The sequence below is a fragment of the Sceloporus occidentalis genome, unplaced genomic scaffold, assembly GCF_023333645.1.
Source record: "Sceloporus occidentalis isolate IW3139 unplaced genomic scaffold, rSceOcc1.0.p SCAF_96, whole genome shotgun sequence".
In the NCBI taxonomy this organism is placed as follows: domain Eukaryota; kingdom Metazoa; phylum Chordata; class Lepidosauria; order Squamata; family Phrynosomatidae; genus Sceloporus; species Sceloporus occidentalis.
The window spans coordinates 3,607,724-3,629,479 of NW_028317076.1; the positions used below are offsets into that span (position 1 = coordinate 3,607,724).

General features: G+C 38.2%; 1 protein-coding gene across 1 annotated transcript in view; it reads left to right on the forward strand.

Annotated features, from left to right (window-relative positions):
• The window catches only part of LOC149284280 (centlein-like), a 162,626-nt gene that overhangs the window by 13,742 nt on the left and 127,128 nt on the right, over positions 1 to 21,756 (forward strand). Inside the window, exons 3-6 of the mRNA XM_089496969.1 lie at positions 9,574 to 9,658; positions 16,309 to 16,443; positions 17,043 to 17,222; positions 18,729 to 18,862. Of these exons, the coding sequence (XP_089353095.1) occupies positions 9,574 to 9,658; positions 16,309 to 16,443; positions 17,043 to 17,222; positions 18,729 to 18,862 (534 nt within the window). The remainder of the gene's footprint in view (positions 1 to 9,573; positions 9,659 to 16,308; positions 16,444 to 17,042; positions 17,223 to 18,728; positions 18,863 to 21,756) is intronic.

A 21,756-nucleotide genomic window follows, 5' to 3' on the forward strand; every position in this document is an offset into this window, starting at 1 on the left:
TTTATATAATTAAATTGGCTACATGAAACTTTTAGGGTAAGTTTGCGAAGGACCTTATTAACAATGTTGTTTAACTATTAACAGTTGCAACAGAATGCCCTTTGATTTTTGTAAGATTGACCTCTGAGCTCCTACTAATCAAAGAAGATGAGATGGGACAGAGCTTTGTGTAGGAGGTTTTGTGCCAGGTTAAATAATTTGATAGCCTTACTCCTGGATGGACCAGCTACCATAACTATTTAATTATGACCTTCTATACCTTTTGTGGATGGCATCACACGCACATATATTATAGTTAGAAGCAGCATTTATCAGTGAATACCTACTTATTGCCTGCGTCTGGTTTGTGCATATTGGTGGTTTTATGTAGAATTTGCTCAAGAGCCAATAAAGAAAGTCTAGAATCAATTTTATGCCATTTAAATATGTTTTTCCCTAATTTTTCCTTTGTTTTCTAAAGTTAATTGATACATTCATAGCTTTTGATTTCTCTTCAAATCTGGTTTGTTTTCACCTTTTTTTTTTTTTTTTTTTAACACTCCATAAATAGTTCTTCAATTGTTGAGTACTACCTAATAATACGAAAGCAATTATATGTAACCGTGTACAATGCAAAGTTCTTTCCTTTTGTAAGTGTTAAGTAAATGGAAGTTTGGAAGTGTATCAAGCCCATTAAAACAAAGAAATAACATCATGGCATTTGCATGTTAAATAATATGACTATAATTGTCTTTATCTTAACAACAAAATGTTAATATCTCATTTCATTAAAAATTCCCTAGCAGCGAATGCAAGTCGGCATTCCACGGAGGAGACTGGTATTATGCGGGCCGCATGTGTGCATATCTGCATATCGGAGCACAAAATATTGACATGATAATTGCAGTCAAGCCTGAATGAGCAGCGGCTACTGGGATTTCAGCTGGTGTTGTACCAACTGGATGGCTGCTCAGGACACAGTTTGAAATTCAAGGTGCAAGTTAGCACTTTATTCAGCACAGGAAGGCATCATTTAAAATTCCTTAGGGGAAACCCTGGTGGAGCGCAGATGTTAAAGCAGTCTGTTCGTAAATGCTGAGTTTTTTTCCCGTTGTATCATTATTATTATTATTTTTTTTTTCTTTTTCTAAGCAGTGTGTGCTTTCTTTACCTAAAATATCCTTATCACTAGAGATGACAGCCTAGGGTTTTTACTTTGCAAACAGTTTTGACACGCTGCAATTCAGATGTGGATGCATGGAAATAAAATGAAGTGTTTTTTTGTTTTTGGTTTTTTTTCAGTTTGGGTAGCAAAAAACAAAACAAAACTAGACTAGAATATGTTTAATAGGTCAAAATTTGCATCGTTTTTTTTTTCTCTCTCTCTCTCAAAGGATTTTACATGTTATATTCTTCCCCTGCACTGAGCCATGGACTCCGGGGTTATTAGGGACATTCATATTTGTTTCTGCATGTTTTGTGGTGATATGGTGTACTCGATTGCAGTATGTATTGTGCTCCTATTGTGCACTCGATTGCAGTATGTATTGTGCTCCTATTGTGCACTCGATTGCAGTATGTACGGTTAACCTGTAAGTAGCTTTGTAGACTGGGTTTAAAAGGGCACTATCAGGGCTCCCTACAACAATCAATATAAGAGATCACAAAAAGAAGATAGTAGGGTTGACATTCTTCTGCAAAGATGATTGGCAGCTCTACGTTTACTGCTGTGGTGGAAGTCAAACTTGTTTAAGTGCACATATAAGACTCATTAAAACAGAGAGAATAGTGCTTATGCGTGGAGGACCAATCAGCAGCTTAGCTTGTTCTGTAAGTAAAAATATAATCTGTCTTTATGCCGGAATTGGTACATTGCCCTGGTTGGCTAATTATTATTATTATTGCTTTATATAGCGCCATCAAATTCCGTAGCGCTGTACAATGGGTGGACAGGACATAACATGTAGTATGTAACATAACAATTTGACTTACAGAGACAACAGGTGAGGAAGGCCCTGCTCAGATGAACTAATATGGCTATGTTGAGCTACACAGGGGACCAGAGTGCCAACAGAGTTTCATAAAAAAAAAAAAGCGTAATAAATATGAGAATAAAAAAGTAATTTTGGCAACCACAGTGATGTCGTCATGACATCAGCAGGAGAATGTTTCGTCATAAGAGAGATGCCTAAGTCTATAGACCAAGACTCCACAAACGTATTATTCTGGAATAATATCATGTCCAATGATGCCTATTGACAGCCCAATAACTATTGGAGAGTAACTATATAATGCCGCTAATTGAGGAACTGAATGGATTATTTAGGGTAGGACTGCCCAGCTCTGATCTCAAGGGTCACAGTCTAGCCAGGTTTTTCTCATGTCTCGTTATTATGCAGCTCAGTAATTTCAAGTTAATTAGTTAATTACATGTTAAGCGATCACAAAACCTGCATTAAGAACTAGAAAAGGGGACACGTGTCGTTAGGTGTATATAAATTTGTAGTATTTTGGATTGTTTGCTAAACTTGCATATAACATCAATTGTAATGTAAATAATTACTAAATGAAGAAGTTCTAAGTATGTTAACATATTCTGGGCAGTATAAATGAATGGCTGGAACTAAAACCTCACTTTAAAAGTGAAAACAGTCTTTGCTTCAAATAGTACTCTCTTATGCGACAGGACATACACCTTGCTTTATCTTCCTCCAGATCATGGATACTCTTCACCTCACATGAAATTGTTACCAGCCAATTATTCTTCAAGTTGTGAAGCCCTAGGCATTCTTAATGGGGACCAGTGGTCTCCCTCCATGGTTTAAAGGTTCATCAACTGTAGCACTGTTCTATTGGAAGATGAGGTTGATCATCAAAGACATAGTTACTTAATATTATTATATATATTTAATTTGCAATGTATAATTATAAAGTCGCATTTAAGTATCAATTGATCAAACACATTGCTTCTAGTTTGCTTTATAAAGTAGATGATTATCAACTCCGTGATTTCTTTGTATATTATGAAGTACCAAACACTATGAGCTCCTTCTGGAAGAATCTTATTAGAGATGGCCCTTCATAATCAATAGTAAAGTTGACACGTTCTCCTCTCATTAGCGGCTAAATTCTCCAAAATATATAGTTTAATTTCTGTATGCTTGATATTTAATTTTTATTTACTTTGGTAACGTGGAGCTTCACTTCCATTGCAGAATCAATCTAGTCAATCTAGAAAAGCTTCAGATTAGTTACAACTGTCTTCCCATCGAGATAATTCATGTTGTTGTGGGGCCCTGTGGGAAAAGTGTTAACTATGTCAGGTTATTCTTTGGTGGCCTGTGGGTTTATTTCCAGTGTATTAATTTTCTGATATGCCAGATGCACATTACCATGTTTCCCCCCCCCCATAGATTGATCTCTTGAATATTTTTCTCTCAGTAGTAGCCTGAAGTTGACACTATCTTAAAATAATTAAGTTTTTAGTGTAGTGCTCAGTGGATAGGTAATGCAAAATATTGAGTTCATAAGAATTATCTGAGCTTTCATTAATAACATTCATAATTCAATAATTATTAAAAAGAGTATTATGTTATGTCAGATTAATAATGAGGCCAATCTCAGCCTTGAAAATTTGTTATACTCTATAGTGTGTGTGTGTGTGTGTGTATTTGTTATACTCTATAGTGTGTGTGTGTAATTTGTTATACTCTATGGTGTGTGTGTGTGTGACCTTTCATATATATGTATATATATATGAAAGGTCTAGATTTAATGTCCAGATTATTAGTGTTATTACATATAATTCTTGGGAAATCAGTGCTATATAACTGTATATGTATCTATGGAAATATTAGTAGGTTACATATGTCAATTTAGGAGGAGCACAGAATATGTTAACATGGATATCAAAAAGTAGATACAAATAAACTAACATTGATGTGAGAGTGGAATTGATTGCTATAGTTGACGGTGCATGTGTACTGCAATTACAGGTTATCATTTGGAAAAATTTCTATGCCACAAGCAATATGTTAATCACTTTATATCGATAACATCAGATGACAGGGATTATTGTCTTCAGGCCAAAAAAGCTTAATTGGTTTCCACTATTCTACTGTATTTTCAATACGGCCTGCTCCCAGGAGAGAATAGGGACTTGGCAAATTGGACAGGAGTGGAGAATTCAAATCAATAGACTTGGCAGAGAAGTAAAAAATAAAAATGCTTTATTTTAGCTTGCGTAGTTATCATGTATCAGATTTTTATCAGTGGTAACTTCCAATGTTATATATTAGTTTTATGAATATAGTAGGATTTGTTTTGTGATGGTGGAATAATATGCATTGGCAATTGAAAGTACTTTTAGAGGCTTTGAGGGCACAAGGAAGTTTTGATACAGAAGATACATAGTGATGGTATAAAAGAACCCATTGGTTGATTGGTAGTATTTGGTCTTTATCATTGGGGTGCAATAGTTTTGGTCCCTTAGGTCAAACTAAGGGTAAATTGTATACATAAAGAACATTCATGGTCTAAAACAGAGATTCTTTAAAATATATCACCAGGCCTTGTGGTTTCTAGTTTTCAAATGGAAATATTTAACCACCCTGGACTGTTGTGCATGGATTCAGGATGATGAGATTGAGGATTTTTCTCCTTTGCATATGGCATCCATCCATGCATGTCATCACAACTCAACAAGCCTTTCTGATAAAGAAATGAGGAATGGAACAGCAAATACAAACTATTTTGTTCCATCTTGTCTGTCACCTTAACCCTTCCTTTGGTTTATGCTAAGGAAAGCCTTCTGTCTATGCCATGATTTTTCAAATTCCATCACTATTAACCACTTTTTTACATTACATCTGACCCTCTCACCCTTTAGTTTTAGACCATGGTCTTTTGGGACCTCAGATGGCTAAATAAAAGATGTCAATTTTGACTGAAGAGTCCATTTTCTATTGGTCTACTATGGCTATGTCTATTTTCCTGCACAGGTATTGGTATCATGCTTGCTTGTTTAAAATGCATTTTCTCCTAGTGACAGAGACCTGAATTGAACTCGTTCAGGGCCAATCTGGCACACTAAACAAACTAACATTCTCCTAAGTTATAAGGGACAAGTCAAAGTGGCTCATCAGATTGTTTAGCACAGAGGCACTATACTGTGAAAATGGTCTATTTTAACTATTCTAACTAATCTTTTCTAACAGTAAGAAATAGTCCCCCACACTGAATGATTTCAAGGAAACTCATATCAAATACTACAGATACCCTGATGTACAAGCATAGCCAGGGCTAAAAAGGAATCCAAAAACATTAATGCATTTAAAGTAATTGGCAATGGTTGTGAATATCAACATCGCAAAAGAACTACCTATTTAATGTTTATTTTCCAGTGTAGGTATTGGATGTTTCCCTACAGGATAAATGAAATGATGTTTCTATAGCTAGATTTACCTTTATATTATATATTTTTTTCCTTAAGTGTAAACCTATTTCCACACGTCATTCTCAAATAATGATTATTCCATGTCTGCAATATTTCATCTTCTGGCATCTCATTAAAAATGGGCCAGGACCCAGATAAACATAACACGATCCTGTCCATGAACTTGTAGCGTATGCAAGAAGACTTAGAAAAATAGACTGTTAATGATCTGGAATAAATTGTCAGAATTTAGGAGTCTAGATATGGATAATTCTTGTGGCTCAGTGCAGCTCAGTTAAATGTTTAAAATGCGTTGGCCTCGGGGGATAGTGATTGGTGCTTAAAAGTTTTACAAATTGACAGCATCTCCTTACTCCATTTTTCATCCTAAAGAAGTCTGCAAATATCCGTAGCTTGAGTCATTATGGTACATCAGTGGTTCTAATTAGCTAAACAGGAGTTTGTTTTAGTCATTGATCTTCATAAACCTCTTGACAGAGCCTAATTTCGTAGTGTTTTTTTCCCTGATCTCTTGGTCTTTTTTAGTAAGGCGTTTCGCTTCCAAGAGCTGAAGTCTAAAGCAGCCTATATAACCTAATAACCTGATATATTTTTGGAATTGCCAGCTTTTATGTATATTTTTTCTTAAAATACCATATGATCCTTATTTAAGTTACAAAAATGAACACAACCTTTTTTAGCTAATAACACACAAATTATTGTATTGTTCTTGTCCATATTGAATACATCATTCAAACATTCACAGTGTGGGTTGGGAGAAATATGTGAACCCCTAGGCTAATTACTTCAACAAAAGTTAATTGGAGTCAGGAGTTGGCAAACCTGGAGTCCAATCAATGAATTGTACATTATAAAAAAAAAACAACCCCCCCAAAAACAGTCAAACATTTTGAGTTTGCTTTTCTTAAGGAGCAACTGCTGATGTGAACCATGCCTCACAAAAAATAAATCTTAGACCTACACTTAATTGTTGTTTTGCTAGAAAGAGTTACAATTGTTCATATTCGTCAGTCCATAGTTTATAAATGGAGAGGATTTACTCTCCCTAGAAATGGGTGCCAGGCCAAGATGACTCCCAACACCACAAAGCAGAATGCATTCTGACACTCAACAATGCTACTGGGAAATGTTTTGTGGATGAATGAAACTAAAGTTGAATTATTCGGGAAGAACACACAGCACTACATATGTAAACTATGGACTGACGAATATGTCACCTGTGGTGAAATATTGTGGAGGGAGCATAATGATTTAGGGCTGCTTTGCTGCCCAGGTCCTGGACAACTTGCCACCATTGAGGGTTAATCAAGGTATCATACACCATTGAAGTTTATCAAGGTATCATACAGGATAATGTAAAGGGTGGCTGCCTGCCAGCTGAAGCTCATTAGAAGTTATGATGCAGCAGTGCAATGACCCTGAACAGCAAAGTAAATCTACTACATAATGGTTTACTACAGAGTGGCCCAGACTTTAACACATTAGAAATGCTGTGGAATGACCTCAAGAGAGCCGTTCACATCAGATATCCTAGGAATATGGCTGAGCTTAATCAGTGCTGTAAGGAAGAATGGTCTACAGTTCCTCCTGAACATTATGCAGGTCTGATCCTCAGCTACCAGAAGCGCTTGTCTAAGGTTATTAGTGCCAAAGGAGGTTCGACCAGTTATTAAATCCAAGGGTTCAATTGTGAATGTCTAATGGGTGTGTTTAACCCCTTCAGTCCCCTATGGACGTACTGGTACGTCAAAGAAACGCATCCCAAGAATCCCCTATGGATGTAGCGGTACGTCCAGTCCATCTTGCAGCGGCAGGGACACATCCCTACCGATGCATGGGAGCTCAGGCTGTCGCTTGACAGCCTGGACTCCCCCTTGACAGCTGAAGCCGGCATCGCCGGCTTTCTGCTGTCTGATCTGATGTAACATTTTGCGTCACCTGCAGGGGATATCCTGTCCTCCGATGAGGCACAGACGCTGCCATCTCTATGCACGTCTGTGAGGATCACAGTGTGATCTGTGCAGGGGGGTCGCGGGGAGGAGAGTGAGAAACCATGTCTCTCACCCTCCCATGCTGCAAAACGAAAAGGTGAAAAAAAAAAACCCGGTTATTCATTTAAAAAAATAATAATAAGAAAATCATTTATAATATAAATAATAAAAAGATAAAATAAAGTGAGCTAGGTGATGTCATTGTGACATAATTGGCATTAATAACATGTTCAAGAGGTCCCTAAGAGGACCTCTAACCATTTAAAAAAAAAATATATATGAAACAAAAAATTAAATAAAATATGAAAATATATAAACAAGATAATACATTTTTTAAAAAACCTCACATCCCCTAGCCCTAGCACAACATCTACCCAGTATAACCCTCCTGCCCCCGTTCACAACCCCCAAACCCGTTAAGCCATAAGCATAAAAATTCTACAAAAAATGTACACCTTATAGTATGTTCCCTATAAGTGCTGGGAAAATATGGAAAGACCCCGCTTCTCACTCACACTAAACCATCACCATCAGCATGTGCAGGAAAACTTATGGCCAAGGTTGCAGCTACATCCTTGAAGTATCTTTCACATACGACAAAGCTGTACAAATAAATATTTCTTTGCAACAATGGGAACCATCCAGTCTGCCAAGTTAAGGAGGGGTAGATCCCGCAGTCACTACTGAAAATGCTAGGGCTGCAACTATTTTAATAATCGATTAGTTGGCCGATTATTTTTTGGATTAATCGGATGAAAAAATTAATGTAAATGTTTCATTTAGTCCTAAACACCCCATCAACCATAACTGGCCCTAAATTAACCCCAAACACCCCATCAACCATAACTGCCCCTAAATTAACCCCCACCTCCCCTACCTTTCAGCAGCCCAAATATTAATTATACTCGCAGTTAAAGCCACGCGGGCGCTATAGGAAATGGGTGGGGCCAATCAGCAGTGTGACTGCAGGGAGAGACTGGGAGAAAAATGGCGGGGTCAATCATCAGTGTGACTGCAGGGAGGGACTGTAAGTAGTAACTGCTGTGAGTCACACTGAATGAAACGGTTTATAAAACGAGGGGTATTTTTCAGAGCATTTGCTCTGAAATAACCCTCGTTGTATAATCGATAAAAATCTATTCAACTAATTGATAATGATTTTCATTATCCATTAGTTGTTGTAGCCCTAGAAAATGCCCACCGACATACTGTATTGTTAGCAAGGCTGTGAGTTTACTTGGATTTACATCTATAGCTTGGTTTGAATTGGGTTTCTTGGACGTAATATGTGAACCAGTCTATTTTTGTAAATGTGTTTCATGTAAATGTTGCTGCAGATCTTCAGATTTATTTTTCTTACAGCTGACCTTTTGCTTTTTAGTTTGTTCATAATATTTGTTAGGCAATTCAAGAATACTACATACACAATGTATCTATGTAAATATTTTATTAAGTTTTGTTTTTATGTAAGGTTTTCTATGGAATTTCACTGAATTATTTTTTTGGGGTGGAGGAATAAGATTTCTTTATTTTATAATATTCACAAGTGTAATATATTAGATGGCCAGAAATAAAGCGTTGTTCTCTTATGGTTGACAGTCACAGAATATCCTGTTTAATAAGGATAAATAAATATTGTGGATTTTTTTTTCTGCTGACCTCCGACATGTAGCTTGGATTAGTAATTTTTTTTTTATGGTACTAGCTTTTTCTACTATTGTGGTAAACTTAGTTGCTAGACACAGTTGACACGCTTTGGCCACAAAATAAAACCTTAATTTGAAGTACCTTCTGTAACCCTTATTCCAATGTTTTCATTTAACAGAGGTTGAAAAACACTGGTTCTAAATAAGTAAAGTGACTCAAATGTCATGTCCAAAGAGCTGTGATCCAGGATCACTGGTATGGTGCTGTATTCATATGGCTCACAATCTGGTCCTTAAAATAAAGTTGTCATAACTGGCTGTCGCAATAATTTGCTGTCTCTAACCATATGTTAGCTGATTAATTCTTTCAGGGTTGCCGGTCACAGATAATTTCATTCTCTGCTTTTTAAACTGACATTTATCATCGGGTCTAAGCTAATTCAAATGATTAAGGACAGATTAGATGTAATAATGTGCATATATATATTTTTATTTCACGCAGGGAGAAAAATAAAGCCGAGGCTAAAGACAGAAAAGTGCTTGAGATCCTTCAAGTGAAAGACGGCAAAATACACGAACTAGAACAGGTTTGTATGTCCTCCGTTCAGCAGCGTTTATAAAAGGTTAATGCGGCCAAAATAGAGTTGCACTCTATTTCATGATTTTTAATTTTATCTTCCATTTACTGGTTTTAGGATTTAGCCATTAGACAAAAATGTATTATAATCCTATTTTTTTTTATCACAAACCCATCTACATTAGGGCTGAAACAACTAATCGATAAAATCGATAATAATCGATAATTAAAATCGTTGACAACGATTTTCATTATCGATTAGTTAAATCGATTTTTATCGATTATAAAAAGAGTTTTTTTCAGAGCAAATGCTCTGAAAAACTCCTCTCCTTATATAATCCGACCTCAAACAGAGATCGGATTATAACACTAGAATCCAGATGCCCCGTAACGCTGCAGGGGACCTGGATTCCCCTCACTGTCGGCCGGTGGGTGTCCGTGCGATGCGCACAGACAACTTCTGTCTCTCCCCTCCACTTCCATACACCCCTCTGACTCCTCCCCCTCCCATACACCACTCTGCCTCTCTCCCGACTCCCTGGTGTTTTGTGAACCTCCGTTGCTGACAGGCACTTTCACTGCAGCTTCATAGAAGCCTCAGCGTAAGTGAAGGTGAGTAACGGAGGCTGTCTGTGCGCATCGTGCAGACCCCCCCGGCTGACAGAGAATCGAGGTCTCCTGCAGAGGATCATCCTCTCTGTCAGCTGGTGGGGTCTGCATCGCACAGACAGCCTCCGTTACTGCCCTTCACTTACGCTGAGGCATCTATGAAGCTGCAGTGAAAGTGCCTGTCAGCAACGGAGGTTCACAAAACATCAGGGAGTCGGGAGAAAGGCAGAGTGGTGTATGGGAGGGGGAGGAGTCAGAGGGGTGTATGGGAGCCACCCTTCCATACACCTCTGGCTCCTCCCCCTCCCATACACCACTCTGCCTCTCTACCCGGCTCCCTGGTGTCTTGTGAACCTCCGTTGCTGACAGGAGGCAGAGTGGAGTATGGGAGGGGGCAAAGTGGTGTATGGGAGGAGGAGGAGGCAGAGTGGTGTATGGGAGGGGGAGGAGGCAGAGTGGTATATGGGAGGGGGAGCAGGCAGAGTGGTGTATGGGAGGGGGGAGGAGGCAGAGTGGTGTATGGGAGGGGGAGGAGTCAAAGTGGTGTATGGGAGGGGGGAGGAGGCAGAGTGGTGTATGGGAGGGGGAGGAGGCAGAGTGGTGTATGGGAGGGGGAGGAGGCAAAGTGGTGTATGGGAGGGACCAGCGTGGTGTATGGGAGGGGGAGGAGGCAGAGTAGAGTATGGGAGGGGGGAGGAGGCAGAGTGGAGTATGGGAGGGGGGAGGAGGCAGAGTGGATTATGGGAGGGGGAGGAGGCAGAGTGGAATATGGGAGGGGGGAGGAGGGAGAGTGGAGTATGGAAGGGGAGAGGCAGAGTGGAGTATGGAAGGGGAGGAGGCAGAGTGGAGTATGGGAGGGGGAGGAGGCAGAGTGGAGTATGGGATGGGGGAGGAGGGAGAGTGGAGTATGGAAGGGGGGGAGGCAGAGTGGTGTATGGGAGGGGGGAGGAGGCAGAGTGGTGTATGGGAGGGGGGAGGAGGCAGAGTGGTGTATGGGAAGGGGTGGAGGCAGAGTGGTGTATGGGAAGGGGGTGGAGGCAGAGTGGTGTATGGGAAGGGGGTGGAGGCAGAGTGGTGTATGGGAAGGGGGAGGAGGCAGAGTGGTGTATGGGAGGGGGGAGGAGGCAGAGTGGTGTATGGGAGGGGGGAGGAGGCAGAGTGGTGTATGGGAAGGGGGTGGAGGCAGAGTGGTGTATGGGAAGGGGTGAGGAGGCAGAGTGGTGTATGGGAGGTGGGAGGAGGCAGAGTGGTGTATGGGAGGAGGCAAAGTGGTGTAAGGGAGGGGGAGGAGGCAGAGTGGTATATGGGTGAGGTATAGTGGTGTATGGGGGGTATAATGAATTTCAGGGTAGCAGAGTAGTGTATGGGGGTGTAATTAATTTCAGGGAGGCAGAATGGCATATCTGGGGGAGTTAGAGTGGTGTATAGGGGGAGGTAGAGTGGTGTATGGGGGGTATAATGAATTTCAGAGTGGCATATCTGGGGGAGGCAGAGTGGTGAATCAGGGAGTATAATGAATTTCAGGGTGGTGCAGGGCATTTATGGGGGGGCGGAGTGGCATATCAGGGTGCACAGTGGCATATAGGGAGGTATAAGGCATAAATGGGGGCGAGTGGCATATCGATATTAGGCATATCAGGGGGGCATAAGACATATCTGGGGGTAAAAGGTATATCAGGGGGCTCAGTTGCATATCACTGGCGTATAAGGAGTATAAGGCATATATGGGGCACAGTGGCATATCGGGGCACAGTGGAATCTGGCATATAAGAGGTATAAGGCATATAGGGGGACAGAGTGGCAAGCTGGGGGTCAGATGTGCATAACTGGGGGCAGTAATCGGCCAACTAATCGATTATTAAAATAATCGTTAGTTGCAGCCCTAATATACATTTAAATGATCAAACTTGTATGTAAGGGAGTTTTTTAACTATCTGTGCTTGATCTTATCCTCTGTAAGTAAGATAAAGATAAATGTTGGTATACTTCTAACCATTAGAACTGAGGCATCTAAAGCTTGAATGGCTAGTTTAGGAGTAGGATTTCAAGGTTTTGGAAATCCTTGCTGATTATTACAGCCCATGTTCACTCACTACACATGCAAACTGCATGAATATATTACTTTCTGCTCAAGTCACACTATCAGCGGTAGTATGGTTTAGTGTTTTACTTCAAGTGGAAGAGTCTCCTTAGGTTCCTAACAATACAATTGGGTTTATCTCAAGTGTACATGGCCCATATTGAGAGCTGAGTGCTTTCATTTAAAGAGAGAGTCTTTTAGAAAAATATTTCAGTATTAGATATAGTAATGTATGCAGCAATATAGATTAACAACGGAAAAAAATGTGGATAAAGCGTCCTTTATCAACAGAACTGGAGGCTGTCATTGTTGTGATATTTTGGGTGACGCTCCCTGACCATACTGAGAAGATTCTTTAGGACAATGCTAATGAAGTCCTTTTCTACGATTGATTACGATTGAGCCATTCTATTGTTTAGCACAGGCAGTATGATATGTCAGTGAAAGATAGGCAAAGATCATAAAACAAAAAAATAAAAACTAATTGTAGGAATACTTGGAAAGGACAGGAGTGTATTCATTGTAATGGACACACTTCATCCTTAGATTGGGCTAAGATAATAGAGCCAATGATATAAATGCCTAATACGCAGCTACATTATATGTCGTATGCAAAAACTGTTTTAAAAATGAAAACAGGAACATTTAAAAAAAATTTCAATCTGATACAGGTAATAAAAAATGCAGGTAGGTCTCCAGCATTCACCAAGTATCTTTGACCTTCCCAGAGCTCTTCTGACTAGATGCCTTGTTGTTCATCAGGACTTTGCAGGGATAATGTCTGCACCTAAACTAGTCACACATCTTCAGACTTTAATCAGGACTTGTGCCTGAAAAACCTTAGGATGGGAATCTATGTTTAACACTTTAACAATGTATCACCTTTCTGTGGAATTATCCTGCTGTGGAACCCACTTGGATAACCAAAGAGTTTGAGAATACACAATGGGGATTTCCATAATCCCGTACTGGCCTCCAAAATCCCGTACTGGCAGTTAGTTACCCCAGTCACACATTAAACCTGTTATAACAGATTTTTCGTATTTTAACCTAACTGGGGATGAACACTGACATATGTATAGAATAAGATCAAATATAGTTTGCTCTGTGACCTACCACGTCATATTTTAATGGCTGGTCTTGAACTGAACCTATAATATCTGTATTAACCCTCAACAAGTAACCTTTTGGAAACATTGGATGAAGTGTGTCCATTACAATGAATACACTCCTGTCCTTTCCAACTATTCCTACAATTAGTTTTTATTTTTTTGTTTTATGATCTTTGCCTATCTTTCACTGGCAATGCAGAGTTGTCTCATCAGCCCTTAAAGGGGCTTCGTCATGTTAAAATAAGCTCCATAGCCACCCCTGCCTTTAAAAAAATATCTAGAAGTTGGTTCCTTTATTTAGACTTTATTCTTACATTTGAATGTAATCGGCATTAATGACTTGAAATATCTCCTGTATGTATTTTTACTGAAAGCAAAGCAAATCTACTGAGGGTAGAGGGTAGAAACTACTGAGGGTAGTGCCAGTCGTACATGATGTCAGTATGTTATTATCTCAGTTGTTTTTTCCTGAAGGCATATAAGCCTACATTACTGCATTCCAGATGAATTAGACTTTTTTTTCTGTTCTCATTTCTATAATCTTATGCAGGTGGACAAACACACTGTGATGATCCAAATTAATTTTTAATGAGACGACATAAATCTGTCCAGGGGATCATACATAACAGGAGTTGTTCTAGTCGAAGTGGGTCTATTCATGAATGCTTACTATATTTAATAATTCATTTGTATTTGTTACACTAGATGTGGTTGTACAGACTAATTATACACATTTTAATTGTTTTTGAAACAGTATGGGCCATGAAAAGGCCATTTTTTGTATATTGGTAAAGTTATTTTGAAGTTTTTAATATTGCTTTATAAAGATTGAGTAAGACAGTAAATAGCCTTACATTTTACCCAATGAACACCATTCAAAAAACACCTATCTAAGGCATAAATATTGTGGATTCCTTCACACTATATGACCATATATTGCTATGTTGCTGTGTCAAATTACCCCTAGTTTGGAGAGTCCTATCTAATTTTTCATGCCTATATTGGGGCTGAGTCAGTGGGACTCTCATGCTACTTAAAGCCAGCCATCTCTGGACACCGTTAATGAGGCACTTGTGTGGCAACCCTAAGGTTGGGTCAGAAACTGGAGATATGCACATCACAAAAAAAGATACAGAAAGGGGCGTATGAAAGGTATAATATGATACATGGTGCAATAAACATTACTCTATCTTGGCATTATGTTAAGTTGGGTGTATTATTGTAAGCACATAGAGTAGGTAAGCTGGCCAAAGTGGCTTCTAGCAGGCTATCCTTTAGCACTGGGTATTTGCAGGACATTTTAGCCCCAGGAAGTGTAGAACATTAAAATGTATTAACTTTATACAATCCTGATTATTTTAAAATAGGTTGTAAGCGGAAAAAGCAGGTTCCTTAGTAGTCTCTGTGATAAGGCAATGAGTGTTCACTCCTAATAGAATGTAAACTATATTAATCTTGAGCTACCCATCTGTCTTTTGTTCTGCCCATTCCTACATTATTATTATTATTATCTTTTATTTTATATAGCACCAACAATCTACGCAGCCAACATGTGTGCTATTTGAACAGGCTAGGAACATGTTACCTTTTTCTGTTAATGTAAGGCATTGCCAAATATCAATTTCCTGGACATGGTAGGAATCCGTAACTGTAATTTAAATAATCTTCCCAAATTTAAACTGCTGAATAACAACTCTCATGTTGAGTCGCCAGCCTGTGGTGTGATGAGAGTTGTGAGAATTGCTTGGCGAAAGCTGTATTACTGGCAGCAATGTGGCTGTAAAGCCTGAAACTGTTTTATTTAGTGTCTAATAAATGGAAAATGCACACTGGTATACATCGTTATACCGAACTAATATGGTATTCCCCTTGCAGGCACTTTGTGGACCAGCAAACTGTTTATACAGTAAATCAACAGGATTCAATTTCCTCTTGATTATGACAGAAATTGAAGCATGTAAACTTCATACCGCGATGAGAACTTTTAATAATATTTAATTAGCTTTCCGTTTTGATCTGAAGAGACTAATGCTAATCTGTTTGTCCTAGACCTTGTAACATTTTAAAACCTTATCAAGCAATTATTCTCCAGTGGCGTTTAAAACAGTGCTAGCTTTTCTCATTATCTAGACTTGAAATATTTTTATGGATGCGCAAATCTATATTGAATCTTTGTTTTCCCTTTGAATTAAAATACTCTGGAATCCACGTTTAAGCACACATTATCTTTATTTTTAAATGCAAGGTTTCTCTGTGATTCTTGATTATAACAAAAACACTTTGGTAAGTAAAGCAAAGTAGGATTTTCTAATAATAAAAAAAAATGTGGTTACTAAATCATAAGAATAATCAGTTGACCATAAAAGAGTCTATATGCAGTATTAAAAGAATAGAAAAAGTTATTGCCCCCCCCCCCCAATTGCCACTTTAATGGTTAATGTTGTGGCCATCCTTGGACCTCATTATTAGTATGCTCGATATTTGCGGGGCATCTATGCCACAACATCAAACTAACATCTCACCTCCCTGGTTGGACTCGCCTGACTTCTGCACGGTTATACTACCAAACCACTTGGTTTTCTCCCTTTCATTCTTATGCCTATTGATGTTTTACACATGGTTTTAATCCATAAAATAATGTTAGTGGGATTATCTTAATTTTTTGTCAATGAGTAAGGGTTTGGCAGCATCTTGAAGCCGTTTTGGGGCTACATATAGTAAATGGGAAGCTTGCATTTTTTTGTTTTTATTCACGTGTTTGAAGTAAATCTGACAAGTGCAAACGATAAGCGGTACCACAGCCACGTTGATCTTATATATGTATATATAAATTTAATCTCTCCTTTTTTTATTCTACAGAGAACATCAGGACAGCAGCAGGAGATAAACAACCTCGTGCAAAGAAAGATAGCTGTCGATGAAGAAAATACGCTTCTCAAGAAGGAGTTGAATGACCTCCAAGAAATATTAAAAGATAAAAGTCAGGAACTTAAGGTACATTGTCTTGTACATATTTTTGTACAGCTGTCATGCTGTGAAGTACTGAGCTTCGAGCCGTGCCATGAAGTGTGTCACAGAATGGGACATACGTTACGGAGAAATAGCCCGAGGCCTAGTCTGCTTTGCAGCTCTTTCTCAAGACAGTGAGCGCCAAGTAAGATGTCTTTAAAGCTTAAAATCTGAGGCGAAGAACTTCTCAGATAAATAGTTAATGATAGCTATGAAGCGAGCGAAAGTAGTGTGACTATGTGGCTTCTTTTAATTACACACTGATGGGACTGGGATTATTAATTGATAAAGCCGAGGTCTGGAGCGATGTGTCTGCGTGGGTCTCAAAAATAGCTGGGGACATCATCAAAGGCAACTTGATCAATTAAAGGATTCCTTCGCAAATGCGCGCTCATCAAAACTGTCAAGACGTTAAAAAGAAAGGGGGAGAAAAAACGTTCTTTTCCACCTGAACGCCTGATGGCCAGTTTTATCCAAGAGCATCATGTAAACGTGATGGCCATTGTCACTCGGACAGGAATTTTCTGTTAATTGTGTACAGTAATTATTATGCAAATGTAAAGTTGTTTTTTTTTATCGAACAGAACTTTAAAGAGAATGCGAAAAAGAACGAGGAGCAGGGAGAAGTCATTTTAAGAAATATCGAGCGGGAAAAGGAGGATTTGAGCAAAAGATTTGATGAACTGCTGAATGACCTGGATAGGACAAGGAAACAGGAAGTACAGTGGAGAGGAGAAAAATCTGCCGTTGATGCCAAAATAAAGGTACGGAGATCAACCCCTGCCTTCCCTCACATGATTTTCCAAACTCCATTCTGCCGTGCACTTATGCCTCTCATTATTTGCTGTGATAACAACTTATGTATTCAAACACGCCAATGGGGACCAGCATTCATTTAAATTCCTACACTTAAAACCCACAGCTCTTTAAAAATTGATGCCCCAAAGCAGGAAACTGACATCAAATAGCCATCCTAAAGTCTGATCATTAAACAGTGTAACAGACTTCTCCCTCACATGAAAACCTAAAGAATATGTTAAAGTGTGAGTGCACAAATATAAACGTGTTTAATATTTTGGATACAATTTAAAAGTTTAGATTATTTTTTTCCAAATTGGCTCATCTAGTTGATTTTTCATAGACTTTCCCCCCCCCCCAAAACAAAATAATCTGACCGCGTCAGCCATATTTTCCCAAGACACACGTATGGTTCACATGTTACAGATTCCCTTCTGTGACCGCATATGTTTGCCACACTTGTGGTTTAATGTAGACAGACTTGCTCTCGAGATTTGGTAAATGTGTGTGTACTGTATTGGCTTGATTGTAGGCTGCACCCTAAATGTTTGGTGGCATTTTAAAGAAATTTTTTTTAAAGAACAAATACACATTAGTGGAATGGTAAAACAGTATTTTACAGGAATACATGTATTGTAACATTTTTGGTATCTATTATGCAGTTAGTCAGTGTGTGTGTGTGTGTGTGTGTGTGTGTGTATATATATATATATATATATATATATATATATATATATATATATATATATATACACAGTGGATATTAAAAGTCTACACACCCTGGTTTTCCACCTTTAACTAACCTATACCATGAACAATAACCTGGTTACATAAGTGTGCACACCCTCTTATAACTGGGGCTGTGGCTGTGTTCAGAATTAACCAATCACGTTCACGTATATGTTAAATAGAAGTTATTACACACCTGCCACCATTTACAGTGACTCTGATTAATCACAAATAAAGTTCAGCTGTTCTAGTAGGATTTACCTGACATTTGCTTAGTTCCATCTCAGAGCAAAAGCCATGGTCTGCAGAGAGCTTCCAAAGCATCAGAGGGATCTCATTGTTGAAAGATATCAGTCAGGAGAAGGGTACTAAATAATTTCCAAAGCATTAGATAGACCATGGAACCCGGTGAAGACAATCATCAAGTGTAGAAAATATGGCACAACAGAGACATTACCAAGAACTTGACATCCCTCCAAAATGTATTTTTACTTGTACTATTACCCAGCCAAATTTTTTTCCCATCTCTTAACTTTCTGCACTGCCTTTTACAATGTTTTACTTTTATATGTAATACACATCCTTTTTTTTTTTTTTTAAAGAACAAAAAAAATCTTAAATCATAACCAGCGAAGCTACCTTAAGTTGGTGAGGTACGAGAAAGATGGAACGTTCCATCAGTATTGTCATTTATTGACCCTTTTGAATGACAAAACATTTTTTTTTTTTTTTTGTTACTACAGGATCTGGAAGTTAACTTACAAGGGGCAAGATGGCAGATGGAGGATATGCACAACAAAATCAATTCTCTGTCGTCACAAGTTGCCATAAAACAGACAGAACTCACACAGAGAGAGGTAGAATCGACAAGGCTTCGGTAAGACGTACACACTGTCGTATCTTCACTAATCATTTGCTTCAGATTGTCTACGGTCTCCCTCTGACTTGATGTCCTCATTGTTATTTTGGTAAATATAGGATTAAATATGTTGTTACATGGATGACGATGAGTACGTTTTAGCTGTATACATGCTAATACAGTCACAATATCACAAAAACTCTCTGTTCCACCTAGATACTTCTTTTAGTTTAAGAATTGTATTACAGCCAATTTGGTTTTTATATATATATATATATATATATATATATATATATCAGCGTTTAGGGCATTTTGACAGCTTTGAACTGATTACAATTATAGAAAATGCATAAATTGTATGTATGGCTTATAGGGATCAGTTAGAAGCAGTCTCCTTTCTGCAGATCTTAAAAAAGGGAAGTTCTCATGCAGATCACATAGGGAAAAGGTCTAAAGAAATGCTGGAAGAGAGATTATGGTTTCAGGTATATAATCTCAGACATTTTAATATTCAATTTGCCTGCAGTATGATTGTAAGCCTGTTGTTCCCTTTACCTATTCCCAGCCCATAACATTCTTACCATCCATTCTTTGAGCATTACTTTGACTAATAGCAAGTGCTTTTGCATGGCTACCCTTTCTTTCTAGAACGCTTTACAAAACGTCAGAGAATTAAACAAATATCATGGGGCACAGTGGCATATAGAGGGTTAAAAGGCATATCATGGGCCACAGTGCCATATTGGAGTGGCAAGCCTGGGGGCAGATGTGCGTAACTGGGGGGCAGGTTGGAAAATACAAGGAAATAAAAACAAAAAAATATTTTTCTCAATCATAGCTTTTATTAAAAAATGTAATAGTTTACATGAATTAACATTTACTGGTAAAACTTTTTTCCTTTAGGGTCGTCTTATATTCAGGCTTTTTCTTTTTTTCCTAAATTAATATGCAGATTTTGGGGGGTCGTCTTATAATCAGGGTCATCTTATAATCGAGCAAATACGGTAATTCTAGTTATAGCCCTGTATGTCATATACAATATACAGACCCTTTTTTGCAATAATGTATCTGATAACACCCCCTCTCTCGGCAGTGAATTCCATACCTTTATTGTCCTCACTGTAAAGAATCCCTTCCTTTGTCGTCTATGAAATCTCTGCTCTCCAAGTCTCAGAGGGTGACCTCTTGTTCTTTGTACATTTCTGTTAATAAACAGATCACTGGAGAGAGCTTTATATTGGCCCTGCATATATTTAAGTAATGTTATCATATCCCCTCTAAGATGCTGTTAAACCAGTGTATATAATTTTAACTTTTTCATACCTGATATCTTCTAATCCCCTTCTTCATTTTGTAGCCCTAATGTCCTTTTAAAGGACCAGTGCCCATATTCAGCGGTGAGGTCTTACCATTGACCTGTAAAGAGGCAAGATGATATCCTCCTCCCGTGAATCAATACCTCTTTTTATGCATGCACAGACCTTATTGGCCTTTGCAGCTGCTTGCTGGCATTGTGCACTGTTGTAAAGTCTGTTGTCTACCATTATTCCTAAATCCTTCTCACTGGTAGTTTTCCCCGGGGATATCCTATTCTTAGTATAGGTTGCAATTTTATTACTCATTACCATAATGCATAACTTTCCATTTATCTATGTACTTTGCATTTATCTATCAGGAAATTATTGTCTTGATAAATACACCATAGTAAATACAAATACCAGCTGAAAATACCAATATTTTTGTACACCATGTCATCTGCCATGCTATATTGCGCTTTCAGCCTGAATTTAACCATTGTCGCTGCTAGCTCACTCTTCCTACATTAACCCCACTCTTTTATGACTCTCCTACTTCTATATTACTATTTTTTCTAGGCAAACATCAGTTTTATATCACTTGCTTCCTTCTTTCTTACTTCCTGTACTGAAAGTGTAGGGCACAGCCAAACAAAGGAGTGCATGCAAGTTGTAAATTACAAATACTTAAGAGTTAAGATGCTGGTTAGTAGAATGCTTCTTACATTTCTTGCAGGAGTAAAGGCACTGTTCATGTCTTTATTTAGTCATCAACCATAACAACATAAAGCTTTTACAACCTCATGTTAAAACTAGATCTTCCATAGTGCTAAGCATTTTCCAAATGCCTTTTGTGCAGATTTCCATTAAAGCGGCCTGATTTGACAGCTTTCCTGCGAGTAGATACAGTGCCCCGCTGTTTGGCTGCTCTTCTGCTTTGTAGAACGTAATGACTGCTCTCCGAGAAAGTTCACTTGCACAGCGAAGCAATGACTTGATCAACAGTATGAACGGCCTATAGTGGCTCAATATCAAAAGCCAATGACTTTTACAACATATCTAAAGATCATTTCACATGAGGATCCAGTGCAAGAAATGTTTTTCTTCCTTACAATTCCCTCGTAAGCGGCCCTCGCTTGACTATATATACATATATATATAGCATACCGTTTAGAAATGGAGCCTGCTTCTGCCTTCAGTATTTTTTTTTGTTTCAGTGCTTTTACTGCAAATTATGACATTGTAAATTTTTCTTTACAATATTCGTCTTGTAAATAGTTTGTGAGTTTTCTATAAATATGGATGTGATATCTGTGAATGCCCAGTTTATAAAGAACATTAGATGAAATGGTGGTGTGTGTGTAAAATTTTTATATATATATATATATATATATATATATATATATATATATATAATGTGTGTATGTATATATAAAAATTCTGGTGCTTAGTTTGAAAAGTGGTCTAATCATCATACAGTAGCAAGCGATGCCATATTCCCTCTGATTAGACTATTCCATTGATTGCCGTGGTGTTAAAGAATCACTTTTTTTGTACATAACCACACTTGTTCTGAAAGTGTCTAATAGTAATGATCAGTTCTGGTATCCATAGTTA